Raw genomic sequence first — 23,001 nt, 5'->3', positions numbered from 1 at the left:
CTAAAACCTCGCCCGGCGTACCGCTCTGAATACCGGGTCATGACGCGCTATGTTTTCCAACCGTATAGCAGTTGACTCGGGTTTCTATCGGTTTTCTATCGGGCACAGAAAATTGCATTTTAGCGTTGTCTGCAATACCATCTAGAAACTCAAGTGGGCGATTGCGAGCTGTTGTCTTAAAAGTCTATTAGCAATTCAACCTACACAGTACTGCCGTACAGTTTTGCAAGTCTGTGTGTGTGTGTACAGTAATTGTAATTTGAAGATTTATATTTGAAGCAGAGATTAATGTTATGAGTTCATACAGTATACAGTAGTCTGAGGCTCCTTAGCCATACACATAAAAATATGAGGACACATACTGTACTGTATACAGGATAATAAAGGGAAAAGATGTATTACAAAAATATAACGTTGCGTCTTCTTCCGAATATAAAATATTTTTTCCACTCATGCGGATAGGAACCTTGCTGAAACGCATACTGTATGTGTGTCATCCCATTTATATATGGATAGCCATGCATAATAATGGTATACTACTTTCCTCTCTGTTGGCAGTAAGTCCTGGTAAGTACAGGTATGCCAGCAGTAGTTATGGAGGTTTTCCCTCACACCATGGTGATGTGCCTTATGTATGGAGGGGAGTGGCTGTATGTTCTGAGTCCCTGGATAGTGACATCAGGGATGCGCCTGCCTCCTGAAGTATATAAGGCAGTTAGTTAGTTGTTTTCCAGCAGCTGTGGGAAGTTGTTGGGAAGTTGTATTTTCCTGCATAAGGGATTGTAGGAACACTTTGTGACCCTAGTGCAGTAACTAGCGGTCCAGGTTGACCAATCGGCCTGTCTAAGCCACTCTGTGTCCAGGGACCTGGCACAGAGAGGATCTCCCTAGGAGAAGAGGGAATCCCACTTCAATTTGGGAGGGCGTACCTGGCAAAGGGACAGCACGGAGAGATGTGCGGCTAGAGCCGGCAGCTGCATGGGGCAGTCTGCTACATCCCAAACTACAATAAAGATGGCCTTGTTAACGAAAACCCCACTGTGTGAGTGTGAAATTACTCAACAGTGGCAGGCACTACCACGAAGGAGTTCCTCACCAGGACCATCTCCCTGCGGAAGCATAAACCCTGATGAGGTGGAGGCGCTGCACATGATGTAAGTTGAACTCGCACCCACTACCTCAGCTACCTGTCCTGATGACATCCCCTAATACCATCAAGCGGGAGACTCAGGAGTCCTGTTGCCTACAAGTGCACCACCAAACACTAACACGTAATGGGGGTTGGTTATTAGAGTACCCGGGCCAATGTGAGATTGGGGGGGGGGGGAAACCCGTTACAATTGGAGGCGCTGCTGAGATATATATCTGTCAACAGGACAGGCTTTTGCTAGGCACACTAGGAAACAGGGAAAGTGTATGCTGCCACTTTGTGCTGTGTTGGGATGGAACCGCAGGAGTAGCCTGGGAACCTGAGAGGAGTAAGTGGGTCTGGAGAGGTGCTATAGCTGTCCGAGTCACCTTGAGGTAGTGCTAGGGGTAGGATGCCTGAAGGGATAGCCTGTTAACTAGGTCAGGAATCCTGGAGAGGGTCTGCACTAGGCTGACCAAGCGAGGTAGACGCCCAAGTACTGCATGGAAGCCCCAGAGTACTCTAGCCCATTTCAGATCACTTACCAAAGGGAGCACAGACTGGGAGGAAGGAGATACAGTAGACACTGAGAGAGTGAGCCTAGACTGAGGTAGTGCAAACACGAGTTAGATCTACGTTAGGTACATAATGGTGCACAAGGCATGTTTATTGTACTGATGTGGTAGCTGCCCCGCAGAGCGGAGCTCCATGTACAATAATCCACTATACAGTGATCGAGAAACAACCGTCAGAATGGAGGATCTGCAAGGAGCAGAAGGTCCAGGATGCCGGACTGAGGAAGAAGAACAAGCTACAGGAGAGACTCTTGTGTGCTTGTTATGGAATGGCGTGAAAGCCGTGGCTGCGCCGTGTTTGTCCTGCCTATGTTCTCGGGAAAGTACCCTCGAGACTAGTGAGGATGACAGCCTTGTGAGATGGGAGGAACGAAATTGACTTTGTTATACACCAATAAACAAACAGCCATACGCTACCTCAAATATGAAGAAGGACAGTACTCACCAAGATGGCGGTTCCCGCGTTCCCGGGCTACCGCGTGGGCCAGCTGCAGAAAGTCTTGCAACTTTGCAGTTTGCTAATTGTTGGCCAGGATTGGCGGCAATGAGAAAACTCCACCCTGCTGTGGAGTTTGGCGCGAAAGCTGGAGCCGCACCCTCATGGACTATGACTCACTCTGCACCTGTGCTGGGTCAGCCTACAAGTCTACGAGACATCCCCCTAGTTTCAACCAGGGGGAGTGGTCTGCAATTCCACCGGATGCCGATGGAGAAAGTAGGGGGAGGGATTGTTCAACCATCCCCTGCCCTTCAGTTGCGAAGAGCCATTGATCGATACAGACCTCTACGAAGAGTGCCTCCGTTGGTGACCATGGCTGAACATTCCGAGAAAGTGGATCAGAGTCCCTTGATATCTACCCATCTCTATTCGGTTCCAGGAGGCTTCCTGATATCCGCGTAGAGGGTGTGGAGACAGTGGTCTGTCTCTGCCTGCAGTGCAGACTGCCAGGCGGAGCTGTGGGCAGCGAGGCTCGATGTCCTCACTGTGGACTGCAATATATGTGGCCCATGACGACGTTTGTGCCGGTACAAGCTGGGGGAATGAAGGATTCTACCCCGATGTCGGCGGTGGAGCTTCCGGGTGCACTGTGGCGTGAGAGTACAGGCCCCACGGAGCAGGAATCAAGACGAGCTCTCAAGCCAGAGAAAACTAGCCATCGGAGAGGTGACCGGAAAGGAGCCCATCGACGGTCCCCTACTGGAATACCCCGCCCGAACTGTAAATTAGAGTCCTCGGACGAGGAGTGTGCCAGGCTGGCAGATGCACAGGACTTGTTGACGGAGTACCATACCAGTGGTATCCCGTGGCGAGATGCTATTCCTCGTGGTGTGGAGACACGGAGTCGAGTGTCTCCAGTACCGCGACAACCCGATCGCCGGAGTCCCACTGCCGTGGTGACTAGCGGGTCGGAATGAGGTCGATACACCCCGACGCTGCGGGGCAGTAGGCTAGCTCAGTGCTCGCCGCAGACCGAGGGGGTGGAGGTGAAGGAGGAGAGGATCCAGGGTCAGGCTGGACCGCCTAGCAGACGGGCGTTGCCGGATGTCCTCGTGGAGGAAGAGGTCTCGATTGGGGACCCAACCCAAGATGGCGTCGAAGCACGTGCGTGTACAGAGGAGATTCCGGACAACCAGGGCGGCATCGAGTGGGAGGTGATCGCGCCTCTGCGGTCGAGCAGTGGAAGTTGATCCCCTATGGACAGACGGAATGGGCGCTCGAGCCGGAGAGTGAGAAGCTCTGCTGCCGGAGGAAAGAATGGACTTTGTGGCGGAAGTGAGGCAGGTATTGCTGAGGAGCAGGCCGTAACCCTGCCGATACCTACCATCCGGCCCCATCCCCCAACCCCATCCATCACCAAAGTTAGCCCCAAGGCCCTAGTTAAATCCCCTGTCCCTGTCACCTCTTCCTTCGGGTCTACCTCTAGCCTGGGGATGTCAGGGGATTCCCGGGGTCCTACCGAGGAACGGACTGGGAGCATGGACTGGGGAACTTCAGATGATGGATAGGAGGGTGGAGGGAAGATTTCCCGACGAGGGTCGGTGCCCAGTGATTGTGCTAGTATGTTGGGGATCACGGGTGGACACTGGTCACAGCGTCGGGGAAAGGTTACGCAATCTGAGGGTACTTCAGGGGTATCATCGGGCGGGCCTGAAGAGGAGGAGCCACTAGAATCCAACTCGGAGGTGGTACGGGAAACTCGATGGTGGGCACCACTATATGAGGGTTATGTCGCCTGGATAGACCGCACCCATTTCATTCTAGAGAGGGAGGGGGTAGTTGACCATTGGTGGGCTCCTGGGGATTTCGACGATGAGGCATACCTCAAAGAGCTGCGAGTAAGGTGGGACCGAATTCAAGGGGGTCGTATTACCCCAAAGGGATCTGAAGGGTTAGATGATCCGGTGGAGTCAGATGAGCCCGTCATGGGTGTTACCGGGGAAGGCTGGGCAAACTAAATTAACCCGGGCCTGCCGAGCTGAATGGGCCATTACAGCCAAGTATAAACGGTCTCAAGGGCTTGAGTACCCATATGTCCCCGAACCTCTGATGAGGGAGATAGAGGACAATCGAGAGAGGTGGCTTCGTAATGATATAGAATATTATATCGTTAATAAGGGAGGAGCCATTAAGGGCGTTCAAGCTGAGCAGAGGGTTTCCCTACTGATGAGGGTTTGGAAAATTTGGCGCAGCATTTAAATGCACAAAGTGGTGTATTGTAATGAGCGAGGCCTGCCCCGAGAGTATAGCGTGACAGTCACCGATGCAGCGGGGCGGGAGGTGAAGAAACCAGACCCTCGACACTATTATTAGGTCCAGTCCACGAGTGGTCTGCCCTTTTCTTTAACGCTCCCTGCTGGTCAGTGAGCGGAAGGTTCTTGCATTATTATGTGAAGGTGATAATGTTTGACGCTTAATTTGTGTGTTCTTTTTCAGTGTTTCCTGGAGCAAGGTACACCAAATTTAGGCCCCAGCCGGGACGGTGGGGATTCACCAGGGGGAGTATATAGCCATGCATAATAATGGTATACTACTTTCCTCTCTGTTGGCAGTAAGTCCTGGTAAGTACAGGTATGCCAGCAGTAGTTATGGAGGTTTTCCCTCACACCATGGTGATGTGCCCTATGTATGGAGGGGAGTGGCTGTATGTTCTGAGTCCCTGGATAGTGACATCAGGGATGCGCCTGCCTCCTGAAGTATATAAGGCACAACACAGTTAGTTAGTTGTGTTCCAGCAGCTGTGGGAAGTTGTTGGGAAGTTGTATTTTCCTGCATAAGGGATTGTAGGAACACTTTGTGACCCTAGTGCTGTAACTAGCGGTCCAGGTTGACCAATCGGCCTGTCTAAGCCACTCTGTGTCCAGGGACCTGGCACAGAGAGGATCTCCCTAGGAGAAGAGGGAATCCCACTTCAATTTGGGAGGGCGTACCTGGCAAAGGGACAGCACGGAGAGATGTGCGGCTAGAGCCGGCAGCTGCATGGGGCAGTCTGCTACATCCCAAACTACAATAAAGATGGCCTTGTTAACGAAAACCCCACTGTGTGAGTGTGAAATTACTCAACAGTGGCAGGCACTACCACGAAGGAGTTCCTCACCAGGACCATCTCCCTGCGGAAGCATAGACCCTGATGAGGTGGAGGTGCTGCACATGATGTAAGTTGAACTCGCACCCACTACCTCAGCTACCTGTCCTGATGACATCCCCTAATACCATCAAACGGGAGACTCAGGAGTCCTGTTGCCTACAGGTGCACCACCAAACACTAACACGTAATGGGGGTTGGTTATTAGAGTACCCGGGCCAATGTGAGATTGGGGGGGGGGGGAAACCCATTACATATGTATTATTTTTTAATCAATGCTTTTGCTAGGCCTGCTCTTCTTTTCATACTGTTTTTATTTTATGCGCATGCGTGTACATCTCATTGGAACCTTGTTGAAACGCATATGCGTGTCATCACATTTAGGCGCATGCGTGTATGACTTCTTATTCAATGTGAATTTCAAGTCTGAAAAAAAACTTTTTTTTCATTTCTCAACATGGGCTTGCATAACAATTTTTGCTATTCTGAGAATCAATCACTACTGTAGCTTTTTAATTCTACACTAGCCATGTACGTACTTTATGAGGTGGGTGGCATACTGTGATTTTTATTTGGGGATGTGGGGTTCAAAACATTATGATGACCTGTTGAAAATATTTCTTTGAACTAATAATCAAGCATACAGCGCTCTCCACACACTCAAGGCTATAGTATTTCTACTTCTTATTGACACCTCCCCCAAACCATGTAATGGGTGGCTTTGTGGCTTAGTTTTATAGTGGCTTGCTTCTGCCGTGCCGACCATGAAAAAGCAAAAGGTGGAAGCCTTTTCCAAGTCAAAGCCAAAGCAAAAGGCAAAGGTGAATAACGAAAACGTTCCGACGACTCCAAAGGCTAAAAAGCCTGGGCCTTATTACAGTATGTCAAGAAGAAATTCGCTGGCGTACAAAGAAAGCAAAATGTTTGGCTTCCATGACGCTGCTCTGCTGGGAACCCCCAGGTCACCTGTTCCAGCACCCATCCCCCACGATGCTCTGCTGGGAACCCCTATCTCATCCGCTCCAGCACCCATCCACGCAGATGTTGTCAACACTCCTCACACAAGATCCAGCTCATTCGCCCGCATGCTGAATGGTTTAAGTTGTGTCGATATTCCTGACAACTCTATGGTGCAAAATATTGATCTTCTTTTAGAGACCATGTTAAATATGGAAAAGCGTTTGGAGAAGATGGAGAGGAACATGGTGAAGATGGAGAGTAACATAGCGGGATCAATTCTTTGCTTGTAGTTCCTGCCCCTGTATGTCGACGCAGGAGCAGGAGGGTGGCCTGGATGTGACCTTCACGATTCCATCACCAAGCACACCCCCTGCATCTGCAGAATACGTGTACCTGTATGCCATTGATGAGGATGAGATGACAACCCCGGTAAGACCACGACAGGAGATAGCAACACCGATAAGGCTACTACGACAGGAGGAAAGCATCCTCCCAGACCACCTACCCTTGCCCGCTGCCAGAAGCACATCTGCTCCCAGAAGCACTCCCGTGCCCAGAAGTACATACGCTCCCAGAAGCACACACGCTTGCATTGAAACACTGCCAGACATCATCTTGCGTGACCTGCCCCAGCAATTCCGGGAGAAATACAAGATCAGAAGTGCTGGTCAAGCCCAGAAATATGCCCTGACCATCTTTAAACATCACGTCAGTTATGAGATGTACAGCGGGTGGACCCACAACGTTAATTATGAAGGGAATAAAATCAAGAAGGCTTTGCCAGAAAATTTAAGGAGAACAATTTAGGAGGAAGTGCAGCGTTATTTTACAGTAATGTTACTGATCATTTAATGAGAACCGTGAGAGACAACATCAATGGCTTTTTGAGGCATATAAGGGCTTGTCCCTGGAAGGTCAGACCATTGGGGATCGACTTTGCTGCTGCTTGATTGTTCTGTTGTTCAAAAGTTATAAAATAATGTTTTTACTAAAAACAAATTTTAAAAAGATTTTTTAAATTGTTTCACTGTGTCACCTTTTATAAAACATAAGTATAACATTTCACATAATGGTTGGTTAAAATCAGTCAGTCCCTCAAGAAGGCTACAAGAATTGTTATGAATGGCTCGGGGTGAGGGGGGGGGGGTTGATAAGCATTGCATTACCATTGTCTTGTTAGTAAGATGGGTGGGGGTGGGGAACTGCTACTGTAGAAGTGTGTGCAGTATTAGTTAGTTAAAAAAACAAATGAATGTGTTTGGGGTAGGATTCGTTCCACAGTAAGGACTTATCAGCCTACAAGAATTTTAATGAATGGCTCGGGGGGGGGGGGGATGTATGGTGTCTCTTGTTCACATACACGCATGCGCCTAAATGTGATGACACCATATGCGTTTCAACAAGGTTCCAATGAGACATACATGCATGTGCATAAATGTGATTACATGCTCAGGGAGATTAAATTAAGCCACGAAGCCACCCATTACAAATGAATGGTTTGGGGGAGGTGTCGATAAGAAGTAGAAATACTTTAGTCTTGTGTGTGTGGGGGGGGGGAAGGGCTGTATGCTGGATTATTAGCTCAAAGAAATATTTTCAACAGGTCAACAAAATGTTTTGAACTCCACACCCCCAAATAAAAATCACAGCATGCCACCCACCTCATAAAGTACGTATATGACTAGTGTAGAACTAAAAGGCTACAGTAGTGATTGATTCGCAGAATAGCAAAAATTGTTATGCAAGCCCATGTCGGGAAACGAAAAAAACGTTTTTTTTTCAGACTTGAAATTCACATTGAATGAGAAGTCATACACTCATGCGCCTAAATGTGATGACACGCATATGCGTTTCAATAAGGTTCCATGAGACATACATGCATGCGCATTAAAGCAAAACAGTATTAAAACAATACATATATAATACATATACTGTAGAATAAATACATACTGTATAGAATAAAAGATTATACATTTTTATTTTGGGGGTTTCTTATAAGAGTTAATTAAACATGCAAGTGTATTGCTGTACAGTATGTAAAAAAGTATTGAATATGAAAACAGCAGCATACTGTTTAAGGTTTTCTATAAAGCTCACAATTATTCTATCCTAATCAATAAAAATTGCACTGTCACTACATTGTTGCCTACAGTACTTGGATTTTTAAATCAGATTCATCAATGCGCAAGCAAAGCTGCAAAAAAGCGATATTATACTGTAGGTCCATCGAAATCCCTCCTTTTGCCTTTCTCCGCTTGATGACAACGTTTCTTTTCTGAGGAAAAATAAAATTATTACTGGTACAGTATATTATATATTTCCGTTATTGCTGCTGCTTGATTGTTCTGTTGTTCAAAAGTTATAATATAATGTTTTTACTCAAAAAAGTAAAAAAAAGTTGATTTTTTAAAATTGTTTCATTGTTTCATTGTGTCACCTTTTCTAAAACATACAGTAAGTATAACATTTCACATAATGGTTCCTTCAAGAAGGCTACAAGATTTTTCATGAATGGCTCGGGGGGGGGGGGGGTTGATAAACGGTTGTATTACCGTTGTCTTGTTACTGTAGTAAGACTGCGTGCGAGGTGGGTGGGGGTGGGGATGTGATGATACGCATATGCGTTTCAACAAGGTACAATGAGACATACACGCATGCGCCTAGCTATCCACCAATTGTTCAGTATCTACTGTAGTAACTGCTCAGCCAATCATATTGCTGGACTACATTTTCTAGAATTGTGAATAAAATAATAGAACTAAATAACCATGAGCAAAGCGATTGATTACAGGAGAACGGACCGATCTGCAGAAACTAATCACTTGTCTGTGTGCATAATGTATTGATATTTTAAAAAAAAGAATAAAATACCGCAGCTTGAACTGCAGGTAGTGTAATACAGGTAGTTACTGTAGTAAATTATACTGTATATACCTTAATTATACTGTAGACTTTGCCAAACAGGTGGTGATGAGCCACTGTCACTCCTGTAGTCTTCATAATACACGTGGTTGACAGGTGACAGCGGGCCTGCTACACCTGTAGTTGACAGCTGATGAAGCTGGAAATCTTTTTGGTACATGCAAGCTTGCTGGTATCTTTACGTTAAATCAGGCTCATGCTGGAAGTTTTGCAGGTATCCTGTCGGGGGAAGATAGCAAGGGTTGCCGGTCACCAGGTTTTCACTGACAGTCGGACCATTATTGTAAGCCAGTGCTGGCGCCGGTGCATGCGCTGTTACATTGCTGGCCTGGGATTGACGAATCTTATTTTGATTAAACCTGACCTTTCTACTTTTGAATTCCCCATGATCAAAGATACTGGAAAAATCTGGCATCACACACCAATATCCTCCTCTAACTCCGGGTGCAGGGGCAATACGAAAAAAACACGGATCGCTACTTAACTTTTGCCTTATTGCACGCTTCCACCCACGAGCATCAGGTGAAAATTTGTATATGTCATACTTTGCGATTAAATATTCATAGATTTCAGCAACTGTAGCCATTTTATCATCTGCTGCATTAATTGCAGAACATATTAAAAATGCATAAGTACAGTCAGATCTTTTGCACACGTACTGCTGTGTATTCATTGCATTCGGTCAGCAATTGTTCAAGACAGGAGAAATAATGCCAAACAAGACACACAGCATTGAGTTTTTATTATGAAACGCCTACATTGATACAGTAACTTCTTCATTACCAAGGTCAATTCACAATGGACCACTGTGCTAAACTTGTTTTATACAGTATCTGTTTTTTTTTTTTTAAAACCTGCAAGTCGACACATTACTGTAGCAAAAGTAATGTACACATTAGAATTCATTACAATTCATAAATACCTGCCACCTAACGGATACGCGAAGAATTGCCCGCAATTAAATCCGAAACCATTATAATTAAACCGATCAACAGTGTGTGCCAGCGGAGCGAATGCAGCATGAACAAAGGGGATGCAAAATTTATAGTGTGTGGAATACAGGAGATGCAACGACAACGGCTCCGAGAAGTTTTAGAATAAAGGCTGGCGCAGCAGTATGTATATTTATAACTGCTACCAATGAATGTGTCTCTCTATCTGGTCAAATTCATCAAGTTAATCAATTTATTAACAGAAGATCTAAATGAATTGTGGAGATTGAGATAAGGTGTGTGGCTCAGGCTATATGAAGACAGACTATCATCACCACCATTTTGGCGCAGCAGCCATTTTGAGTGTTTGCTTGTGTATATGTGTACCTGTTTATTTGTGTATGTTTGATATGTTGCAGAGCATCGCTCCTGTGTAAACTAGCCCTTGTGTAATTCCTAACTAGTCATGGAATTGAAATAATTGCATTTGTAAGAGTTTTTCCAGCAAAGTCATATATTGCTGACCTTTGTTTCTCTTATCTGGCAGCTGCACCCAAAGGGCTAAGAGGTTTACTCCTTAAGTCAGGAGGTTAAGAGGCCCACATTGCGGTGGAATATATAGGATAAAGTATAGCTTACGAAGCATATTTATGTATGAATAAGGATTTTTATATGTCATCATATTGTTTTTATCTCTAAGCCAGCCCCCTTAAGGGGCGTATTACTCATTTTGAAATGTATAAAAATGTGATGCCAAGCAATATGTTTTCCGAGGCATGAGTTCATTTTGAATTATTTCGCTCATTTGTACCTTGTTGCAGATAAACTCACGTTGATACTTTGAACCCTTGACCCATTGATATTATTTCTACGCTTTCACAGTATATTTTATTACTTTCCTATGTGTGTTAAAATATATAGGTAAGACTTAAAGAGAATTGAAAACAAGGATCAAGGAACATGTTAATAATATTAAAAATGCCAAAATTCACTTATATAATCATAAAAGATTGCACTTTTTGTTCTCACATAACCGTGATGTGGACCACTTTAAATTCATGGGTATTGAACAGGTCATTCTCAACAAAAGAGGAGGAGTGAGGGACAACATTTTGAAACATAGGGAACAGTTTTGGATATATAAACTTTGCACAAAAATACCTACTGTATTGGTCTAAATTAACAAATAGATATTGCCCCATTTCTATTCAATCTTTTCATGGTTTTAAGTTTATTTCTGTAAAATTGCAATATATTGATTGTACAGTGGCGGCCGCCCTGAGTCTAAATAGGCTAGATCCGCGGCTCTCTGATAATCCCGGTCAGATGCGTTTTTTTTTTTGGTCCGGAGTGAATTGCGTTATTTTAGCGCTCGTGATATTAGCATTTTATTCTCGCTGTCTGCAATACTGCAATGCCGTGTAAAAACTCAGGGGGGCGTTTGCGAGCTGTTATCTTGGAAGTCTAATACCTTCGCGGTTCAACCTACATCAGTACACAGTCTGTGTGTGCGCGCGCAGTAATTGTAAATTTGCATATTTACATTATACATGCATTTGCAGTACTGTATTGTACAGTATGTCTCATTTGAAAATTGTTGAAATGCATAGGCGAGTACAGTACTGTAACAGTGTCACATTTCGGCATATACAGCGCTCTCCCCTCGCTCAGGATAATTAACTGCACTGCAGGGTATTTCAACTTCTTATCTTCTCTACAATGCAGTACATCTCTCCCACACATTCCTTTGGACGTGTGTCTTTCTGGTTTCAATCAGATTCCTGCTTGACAGCAGGTGATTACTGCGTATGCGCCTGTAACTTCGCCCACCACTGCTTGCTTGAGTGAGTGACCAAAAATGTTTTTTTTTTCTAATTTTTTATTTTTTATTTTCTCCACAAGCCTGCAAAAACCATCTTGATACTGTATTACGATATTCAATCTGTGCTGTAGCTTTTGACTGCGACCCTGTGCGTTTGACTGCACATGGTTGATTTGTGTGCTTTCTACGTACTGTATTTGGGGGTGTAGGGATGATATTATTATTATGAACTGTCTTTTAAAATTAAAGTATGTCATTATCTTTGAACTTCATGCAGCTGTACCCTGTAGCCCCCTCCCCCACGCACACACACAAGGCTCGCTCAAGGTTTTGAATCTCTTATCGACAGACACCTCCACAGAGTCATTAATTTTCTGAAGATGTCATTGTGTTTTTCATCCGTCCCTAGCCGAGCGTCAGTCACCTCACTGCGCCTGCGTGTAATCCTCTTTGAGATGGGAGCTAGCTGATTACTGCGCATGACTCACCCAACCCCCCTCCCCCCAACCCTTTGAGGCTTTGTTTGCGGTAACGCTTTGGAAAAATCCCTTCTCGAATTTGATATGTAAATCTAATTTGCACAGCATTGTGAGAATTGAGAGTTAAAAAAACCATTAACTGATTCATGTTGTTTTGTCATTCATTCTTATTCTTTGGTGTACTGTAGGTGTGGGGGGGTTGTTGTCAATGATTATGATTAGCAGGAATGTAAATAAATATTTATTTTACCAGTAACAAAAAAAAAATATAAAACGCTTGCCATTTTGTTTTTCATCAGTCCCTAGAAGAGCATCACCTCTCTATGTGCCTTCGTGTAATCCGCTTTGGGATGGGAGCTAGTTGATTACTGCGCATGCGCCTGTAACTTCACCCACCACTGCTTGCTTGAGTGAGTGATAAAAAAAAAAATTATTCTAAATTTTTAATTGTTATTTTCTCCACAAGCCTGCAAAAACCATCTTGATATTACGATATTCAAGCTGTGGTGTAGCTTTTGACTGCACCCTGTGCGTTTGACTGCACATGGTTGATTTGTGTGCTTTTTACGTACTGTATTTGGGGGTGCAGGGATCAAATTATTATGATGAACTGCCTTTTGAAATTATGTCATTTCTTTGAACTGCAGCACAGCTAATCCTTCATGCAACCCCCTCCCCCACGCACACACACAAGGCTTGCTCAAGGTTTTGAAACTCTTATCGACAGACACCTCCACAGAGTCATTAATTTTCTGAAGATGTCATTGTGTTTTTAATCCGTCCCTAGCCGAGCGTCAGTCACCTCACTGCGCCTGCGTGTAATCCTCTTTGAGATGGGAGCTAGCTGATTACTGCGCATGACTCACCCAACTGCTCTCTCTGGAAAGAAAAATATTGAGCAGTTAGGTGCATACTGTATTATGGCATTGTGTTCTGTATAGCTACTCCACATTGGACTACAGTAGACAGTTAGTACTGTCAAACTAGTCTATACTGGAACAACTGTATACTCCGACTACTGTTAAATACTATGTAACCAGATGGCTGGTGATGCTCTCTCTGGAAAGAAAAAAATTGAGCAGTTACTGTACTGTAGGTGCATACTGTATTATGGCATTATGGCATTGTGTATGCAGTTAGTACTGTCAAACTAGTCTACTGTATACTCTGACAACTAGGAAAGAAAAAATCTGTGCCATAATTACCTGTATCATACTGTACTTACAATACTACAGTACAGTACTTCAGTATACCATTCTACCTTCCTGATGCTTGCCCATTACGCGCGATCACAATGGGCAACACAGTCGCAATATGGTCAATATATTTATTGCACCGTTCCCCGGTGAGTACATCGTTCCAAAAACTCAGTATGCCTTTTGCCAACTCATCCTTTTTTGAAGGTTTCACCACTTTCCGGATATGGTCCTTCAGCTGATGCCAGACCATTTAGATCGGATTGAAGTCTGGCGATCTGTCATTGGAAAAAAAGGACAATTAGTTTAAGAGATACAATACACAGTAAAAACAGTGGGGAAAAAATGAGACACTGTTACCGCACTTACTCCGCTGGCGTCTTCAGCCAGTTTATACCGCGCTCAAGGATATGCGCTGTTGACGCAGTGTGCTTCGGATCGTTGTCCTGGTAGAAACGATGACCATCCGGGAACTCGCACGTGATGTATTCCACAATCTCAGGCACAATTTTTTCTTGGAAGAAAGCTTTATTCATGATTCCTATAACAAGAAAAGAAAAGTGCTCAATAAACTGCACACTAGTACAGTACAGTGCATAAGGCTCAATTATATTTTATATATTTTACCTTCAAAGATGACAATGCATCCTGGTCCACACCTAGAGATGGCACCCCACACATGCATCTTCACTGGGTGTTTTGGCCGTGGCTTTATAGATATGCGACCTTTTTTGTGGAATGCAAAGGTGGCAAATCTCTCCAGCGATACGGTAGATTCGTCAGTGAAGATGCAATCCTGGAAAGTTTCTCCACTGTCGATCCATGCCTTGGCCTGGACCACTCTCTTGATTTTGTTAACGTCCCTTATCATGGGGTATGCTCTGTAATGACAAGGAATAAAGTAATGTTTGCGGTACAGTACAGTTTCTTAAACAACACTTTTACCTCCTGTACTGTCCAATACTAACCTCACACGTCCATATTTCCATCCAATTCTGCGTCTCATCTTCTTTCTGCTGGTCTTGGATACAGTCAGATTGCGATTTTCCTGCAGAGTGTATTTGACCCTTAATGCACTCTTCTCATCATTCTCCTCACTTATTTTGTCGACCAGAAGAGTTGTCTCCCTACAATGTACAGAAAAACAAAGCAGTAAGTTACAGTGCAGTAGGCCACAAGCACAGCACATCATTTGGTGTACAAATACAGTAGTATATAATGAGATATTGTTCTATAAATATGCAGCAATATATAAAATATATATACTGTTGCTATACTGTATAAATACTGTGGGTTAGGAACCTCGCTCAGAAACCCCTAGATGGTGTTAGCGTGCTGCCAAGGGAGTGTAGGTATAAAGATAAAGAGATGTGCCTAAAGGAGGCACCAGAGGTCCCTTTTAAGAGGCGCACAGCAAACCTTTATAGTATAATGTGGTCAGGGGTGAATTAATATACATAAAATAAAAAAGATTTATTTAATAACTTCGTTAAAATCGTATAGTGTAGTGGGATGTATATGACACAGATAAAAATAGACTGGTAAAGTCTATAGTACTGCTCAATTATCCTATTCACTACCAATGGTGAACAATGCTAAATAGATGGTTATACTAAAGTGGCACTCATAGGAGAGCTATCAGGGTGTGAAGTATTGCTGCTTGTAGCTGATCACTGAGTCCAGACTAAATGGTGTACATCCGTTTGCTATTGATGCTAAGCCTCACATAGGTGACCTGAGTATGCAGGGGATATCTGCTATTCTCTGACGACGCTGCCGCTTCTCTCCATGGAACCCCCATCTCATCCTCCATAGCACCCATCCACCCAGATGTCCACAGAACGCCATGCACAAGAAGCAGCCCGTTAGACCGGATGCTGAATGGGATAAGTGTGGATATCCCCGGGAACTCTATGGATCGACGGATGGAGAAGATAGAGGCTGACATAACGGGGATACATTATTTGCTCGGTGTTCATGCCCCTGTATCCCCGACGCCTGAGCAGGAGAGTGGCATGAATGTGATGGATGGGAGCATCGACCACCTTCCATCACCAAGCGCACCCCCTCCACCAGAAGATTTTGTGTACATGTATGCCATTGAGGAGGAGGATAACATGACAACCCCATCAAGACCACGCCAGGAGACAACACGGCGACCAAGACATGAGGAAAGCTTCCTCCCAGACAACCTACCCTTGCCCGCCGCCACAATCACACTCGCTCACAGAAGAACACCCGCATCCAGAACCCAACCTACATTCGCTTGCATCGATACGGTGCCCGACATCATCCTGCGCGATCTGCCATCGGCACTCAGGGAGAAGTATAGGGTGATTAGTGCTGGTGTACCCCACAAGTATGCCTTGTTAATTTTTAAGCACCACATATCCTACTTGAGGTACTGCGAGTGGGCCTTCAAAGTCAACTACGAAGGAAATCGTGAAAAAAGGCGCTTCCTGACAATTTAAGAAAGACCATTCTTGATGAATTGCGGCGTTATTTTGCAATTACAGATCCTGTAATGAAAGGCGTTCGAGACTGCATCAGTGGCATTTTGCGCCATGCAAGGCATCGGCCATGGAAGGAGAATCTGGTGGGGTACGCATTTGCGTGAGTGTTCAACTGTTGTAAATGTTTGGTTAATGTTTTGTTCCAGTCCCCGAGGGCCGCAAACAGGCCCGGTTTTCAAGGTTGTCCTGAAAACCAGGCCTGTTTGCGGCCCTCGAGGACTGGAGTGGTGCAGGCCTGACTGACTGTTCTGCACACATCCACTGTAAATGTTTTGACCTGCTGTACTTAAATAAAGGAGATGTTTTGTTTTGTATATTTTATGAATAAAGATTTTTTTTTTAATAACAGGTAAGACCATACTGTTGTGCTGTACTGTACATGTTTTGACCTGCTGTACTTAAATAAAGGAGATGTTGTGTGTTTTTACTTGTATTAATAAATAAATGTTTTTATACACTGTACACAAGACCTGCACAATTCCAGTCCCCGAGGGCAACAAAAAGGCCCGTTTTTCAAAGGTTGTCCTGAAAACCGGGCCTGTTTGCAGCCCTCGAGGACTGGAGTGGTGCAAGCCTGACTGACTGCTGTAAATGTTTGACCTGCTGTACTTAAATAAAGTAGATGTTGCGTTTTGTATATTTTATGAATAAAGAGTTTTTTTTAATAACAGGTGCTGTAAATGTTTTTACTTTCTGTACATAAATGTTTTCACTAGCAGTAAACCATACACCTGTTGATGTTTTGAATTGCTGTGCACTTAAAATGTTTTTACATTGTACAGTATTTGTAAATAAATGTTTTTGTACTTACTCCGCCAATAAAAGAACATGTTGATTTGTTTTAAATTGTTCCATTGGCTTCTTTGATACTGTAACAAAATACAGTGTTTCTCGAATGTACACTACTGTCCAGGCATACTGTACTGTATACTGTAGGCATGCTCAGTACTGCAAATCACAAGAGTATTAAAAAATATAGAATACACATACTGCACTCTACAGTATGTACTGGTACTGTATAGAAGACACATACTGTATGTACTGTAATACATGTAGAATAAATGCATACTTTTATTTTTTTCGGGTTTATTACACAGTATATATAAAAAAGTACTGTATTGTATACTGTACGGTCGGAAAACATCAGCATACTGTTTCAGGTATTCTATTCTAATCAATAACAACGGCCACTAAACTCTAGACTTCGGTTCGTGGTTTTTAAAATCGGATTCAGCAATGTGCAGGCATTGTTACACAAAGCGATATTATCCATCGAATTCCCTCCATTTGCCGTTCGTTTTCTTTTCTGAGGAAAAACAAAAAGAAAAGTTTTACTGTAATGGTCAGTCCCCTAAAGAAGTTCCCAGTCAGTCCCACCAATAATTTTCTCGGGGGGCGTCACCTGTTCACATGCGCATGCGCCTACCGTCGATGTGATGACACGCATATGCGTTTCAAGAAGGTTCCAATGCGCATGCGCCTAGCTTTTCATCAATTGTGCAGTATCTACTGTAGAAGCCGCTCAGCCAATGATATTGCTTACAGGAGAATCGCTTGACTTTTGAATCGCACCGATATTGATATTTACAAAATAAAAAAATACGGCAACATTACTCACCATAGAACCGGCGCCGGGCCACTGCCAGTCCAGTATTCTTGATCATACACGTTGACAGTTGGCAGCAGGAATACTACACCTGTAGTCAGCTGATGAGGCTGGAAATCGCTTAGGTACATGCAAGCTTGATCGAAACTGCACGCGAAATCCGGCTCAAGCTGAAGGTATCTGTGCGTGGACAGACAGCAAGGGTTGTCACTGACGGTCGGACCGTTATTGGAAGCCGGTGCTGGTGCTGGCGCATTGCTTGCCAGCGACTGTCATTTCTTAGTTGGTTTTAACACGACCTTTCGCCTTTTGCCGTCTGTATGATCATAGATACAGGAAAAAGCCGGTGATACACACCAATACCCTCCAATAAATTTGGGATCAATACGATAAAAACATGGACCGCTACATAACATTTTCCTTATTGCACGCTTCCACACATGAGGAGCTGGCGAAAATTTGTAAAAGTCATAGGGCCTCATGCAGTAAGCGACGATTATGTGAAATCGGCAAGCTTATCGATTAGTCATGTTATTGGCGTTTTTCCCTCTCCGTATGCAGTAAGTGCCGAATACATTCAAAATCAACCAGAAAACAAATCCGCCCACTCTCACGATGATGAGCCGATCACACACAGGTGTATCGGCGTGCGTGGCGGGGTGCTGTTAGGTTGCACAATCACAAATCTTGCTGAATCAGGCGAAACAAGCATGTTTTTGATTGCGCGCCATATTTAAAGGCAACGTGTACTGCTAATCATTCTCTGTGTTGTTGGGAGTGAGAGAGAGAGAGAGACGCACAGAGCTGGATGATTGAAGATTTGCATATTGACTGAGAGACTTGTTGTGTATTGGGTGAGCTTTGTCCTTTGTTGTTTTGTTTACATCTTTGTCTTGTTTTATATGTGGAAGTGGGTCGTGTGATTGCCTGTACATTTCTTGTCTGTTTTTTGTGAGTGCTGGAAGTATGCCCGCAAAGCGTGGGAAGAGTGATGCTGGTGGGAGTGGGAGTGCTACTCGTGGGAGTACGCGTCGGAGTGAACGTACTGTTCAGGGGAGTGATGTTGCTGGTGCACCGAGTGGTGTTGCTGGGAGTGGGAGTGCTGTTGCTGGGAGTGGGAGTGCTGTTGCTGGGAGTGTGAGTGCTGTTGCTGGGAGTGGGAGTGCTGTTGCTGGGAGTGGGAGTGCTGTTGCTGGGAGTGGGAGTGCTGTTGCTGGGAGTGTGAGTGCTGTTGCTGGGAGTGGGAGTGCTGTTGCTGGGAGTGGGAGTGCTGTTGCTGGGAGTGGGAGTGCTGGTGCTAGGAGTGTGAGTGCTGGTGCTAGGAGTGTGAGTGCTGGTGCTAGGAGTGGGAGTGCTGGTGCTAGGAGTGTGAGTGCTGGTGCTAGGAGTGGGAGTGCTGGTGCTGGGAGTGCTGCTGGTGGCGCAGTTGCTGATGGGGTGTCTGGTGGTGGCGTGCTTGCTGGTGGCCAGCTTTTGGAGGCTCTTCCATTGGAAGAAGGAGAGTCCAGTCAGCACCAGCCAAGCTCTGACCCTAAACCTGCTCGGAAAAAACGTGTGGAGAAGCCACGTAATCCTCGCTTCAATGACCAGGAAAATAGGGCTCTTGTCACTGGCATTCTGGAGCACTATGACAGTCTCTATGGACATTTAGTAGGTAAGTGTAACTTTACATTTATTATTCAAATACATGTGATCCTAGGTCATCTGAGTTTTGTTCATATGCAAATATGGGTACACAATATCTTTCTATGTTCATTAGTGTGGAAACACAGCTTTTTATCATGCCTTACAAGGACAAATAAACACAGGCGGTCAATTTGCCAGAACTGCATACAATATGAATGCAACCTTGCTTACATGTATAGGTTTAGTAGTGAATGCTCATGTGCTGCACATATTACACATAAAACAGCATGTTTGCTATCTCTTGGAACAGCTAGCAGTGTAGGAAACTGGTGCTTATATTATTATTAATTTACCTCATATCTTTTATATGTTTTTCAAGGGCGGACAAGTGCAGCAAGCAAAAAAGAAATGTGGGACACAATAGTCATTGGTGTCAATGCCTGTGGGAATAGTGTCAGGGACAAGTATCATTGTCGGAAAAGATTTGATGATATTAGGTCCAAATTGAAAAAGAAAATACAAGACCAACGCGTGCATGCTACTGGCACTGGAGGTGGGCCCACACCACAACGTCTCATATTGACTCCATTGGAGGAGCTGCTTCGGCCAAAATTACTTACCGTCGTCGTGGAAGGCTTGGCTGGTGACCGTGACATTGGAATTTATCCGTCACAATTTCCAGCAGGTGATAAATATTACTGTACTAGGCGTGTCGTTTCTTACAGTTATTTTGCATATTTACACTGCTTTTTATACTGTCTTCACAATATAAGCATACCTGCATCTATATATGTATATGTCTGATTCTGTATATATATATATCTCAAAATAGACATATATGTAGTAGTCCTACTAAAAGCAGTAACTAATATAGCACGTGCCATTGCGTGCTCATTTACATGTGAATTCCCAAAATGCATAGCTGCAGTGGAAGCAATTGATGGTGGGCGAAGATGGGGAACAACAGGGTAGTACACATGTGTAACACATGTTCATGAGAAATTATTAGTAGCTACAGGTACAGAACAGAAATATGTAGAATATTATTGTGTATTTTATTGATTTTACTCCGACAAACATGACATTACTGCCTATTTTAAGCATGCATCAAAGAAATTGCATGTAACGGCCTACAAACATCACTGGCACTAACACATCTATAGTTGCTTATGAAAAGGTCCATTTTTGCTTTATGTCATATACAGACAGCATAATGAGGCACACGTATCATATGTTATGTCATTGTTTTCATAACTTAAACACTGCAGATGACTACTTAGCTCATCTACCATTGTGTTAAAGCAGCTGCAATTAATATCTCATCACAGCATACACTTCAACAGAGGGGGTGGGGTTCAGCACACACACTAATTACAGCCTCATTTCACGGTCAACTTAGTTCACACCATTTGCACCTGTTTCAAGTCATTGAAAGGTGTGGCTGATTAGGCTTTTTGGGGAAGGGAATACCTTTCTTACAACATGAATAGCACAACTGAAGTTAATCACACTCATTTGAAAGCTTAACTCTAGCTACTAAATGCCCCAACAACTCATTACTTATCAAAGCGTACGTCACACATTAGTTCACTCATATCTATAGTTGAACTACTATGAAAGACACATTATCACACACTGCATGTGTTGTCTTGTTGAGTCACAGCCACATTCAGGTGTGCCACATCTTCGATTAATGTACCACACATATCCTCTACCAAAAACAACACTTTTTGCAATATGACCACCTTCATGATAACCATTGTGAATGGTCATCTCATGATAGTTATGTACATTATGATACTGATATCACTACACAACATATGATTTTTATGTACTCATTTAATCTATTTATCCTCACGCATTACTGCAGAAACATAGTATGTTGTATGTTAGGGAACTCAAAAATTCTAAGTACACAGGCATGTACAGTGTTATTACAACTATTTATGTTCACTTTCACACACATTTTCGGTTAAGGAACTGATGTTGTTAGTTAATCATAAATACAGAACATACAATAAGTGTGTGTTCAATATTTACACATGTAAATGTAAAACTTATGTTATTGTTATATATAGTTGCCCCTGGAGGACATGTGTCACCTGAGATGGAACAAGTGTCTTCACCTGGGTCAGCCAGCTCAACACTACTAGAAGGTGAGTGTATCATTTGCTGGCCATATAATATGTGCTCTTCTATATGTTATGTTGTCATGTGCATTATTTGTTTTGCACATCTTCTTTAAATAGGATTACTTAGTGTCAGTGAAAATTAAGTGTAAGGCAACATGTATTGTGTTAGTGATGTTAATTATCATGTAGGACTTCTGAGTTTAGAGCAACTTTTCATTCATTCATATTTCATACTGAGTCCAAACATTATTCGTAAGTCAAGGTAGTTTTTAATGAGGTTATAAAACGTATGCTAACATGTTAGGTGTTACTTAGGACACAGTACAATTACATAGTAACACAGCATACATTAACATGCCATTTAATAATGTGTACATTTCTTTTTAGAACATCATGGTGATGAGGATGATGAGTATGATGAGGATGACGCCACAGAAGAGACTGAAATACAATCATGTGACCATGAAGAGGTGCCAATAGAAACTGTTGTACCGCCAAATCGTCCATCAACTTCCACATACGATGCAATTGTAGCTTCAGAGGGAAAAATAGTGGACGCAGAAAATCGTCGCCATTCAGACATGATGACAGTGCTGGAAAGGATGATTGGACTGCAGGAAGAAACAGTATCACAATTGGCACATCTCCACAGAGTCTTCATTGAAGTGCCTAAACAGTTGCAAAAAATCAACACCTCATTCGAAGCATTAGTTGTTCAGCAAACACAAGCTAATTACTGGAGAATGACTAATGTACCACAATTCAACACCTCCCAGCCAGGATCTGTTCATGCAGGTCAGTTTTCACCACATTCATCTGATATTCATTCACCAGGCCCAAATGTTACCGGTCAAGTAGCAGACATTGCTGTGCAGGTTCCTGATGACATCCTACCGCTGCCATCTGTACAAATTCAGCAGCAGACACCTACAAAGGAGGCGACAAAAACAAAACAAGACACACATGAAACAGACCAACCATCACTTGTGCAGTGTCTACCAACTTGCTCACATGTGTCACTGGGCACAAGCCCTGTCCGTGAACAGTCACTACCCAAAAGCCCTGTAGGTGAGTCGCTGCCCAAAAGCCCTGTAGGTGAATCGCTGCCCAAAAGCCCTGTAGGTGAGTCGCTGCCCAAAAGCCCTGTAGGTGAATCGCTGCCCAAAAGCCCTGTAGGTGAATCGCTGCCCAAAAGCCCTGTAGGTGAATCACTGCCCAAAAGCCCTGTAGGTGAGTCACTGGCCACAAGCCCTGTAGGTGAGTCACTGGCCACAAGCCCCGTAGGTGAACAGTCACTGGCCACAAGCCCTGCCCGTGAAGTGCCAGAGGCCACTCAAAGTGGCTCTGTTGTGCCTAAAGTTGGTGGCAAAAGAAAAAGGAAAATTCAAGAGACAACAAGCAGGCCTGTTACTCGCTCGCAAAAGGAACAAAAAAAATAAATGTTATAATTCAGAAAATATGTCTTTGGCCTTGTTTTGTTGACTTCAGATTATCTAATTACTATTGTATGTATGCTGAAGACTGT

At 43.9% G+C, this 23,001-nt stretch overlaps 1 protein-coding gene across 1 annotated transcript; it reads left to right on the top strand.

The window, feature by feature from the left end:
- Positions 1 to 6,052: 6,052 nt before the first annotated feature.
- LOC142493368 (uncharacterized) lies at positions 6,053 to 22,625 on the top strand. Its single transcript, XM_075597347.1, has 6 exons — positions 6,053 to 6,167; positions 6,315 to 6,506; positions 19,724 to 20,029; positions 21,423 to 21,500; positions 21,864 to 22,571; positions 22,618 to 22,625. The coding sequence occupies exons 1-6, from the start codon at positions 6,053 to 6,055 to the stop codon at positions 22,623 to 22,625; spliced, it is 1,407 nt and encodes a 468-aa protein (XP_075453462.1).
- Positions 22,626 to 23,001: the final 376 nt, after the last annotated feature.

This window comes from Ascaphus truei, chromosome 1 (genome assembly GCF_040206685.1).
Source record: "Ascaphus truei isolate aAscTru1 chromosome 1, aAscTru1.hap1, whole genome shotgun sequence".
Taxonomy (NCBI): Eukaryota; Metazoa; Chordata; class Amphibia; order Anura; family Ascaphidae; genus Ascaphus; species Ascaphus truei.
The sequence above is the reverse complement of the archived record's forward strand: the minus strand, read 5'-3'. Positions and strand labels throughout refer to the sequence as shown.

Excerpts from the sequence above, each read along its gene's own strand:
- LOC142493368 (XM_075597347.1), top strand. The coding sequence starts at position 6,053 with ATGAAAAAGCAAAAGGTGGAAGCCTTTTCCAAGTCAAAGCCAAAGCAA. Across the intron at positions 6,168-6,314 it reads AAAGCCTGGGCCTTATTACA|CACCCATCCACGCAGATGTT; the intron begins GTATGTCAAGAA and ends CATCCGCTCCAG. Across the intron at positions 6,507-19,723 it reads GAACATGGTGAAGATGGAGA|GGCGGACAAGTGCAGCAAGC; the intron begins GTAACATAGCGG and ends ATGTTTTTCAAG.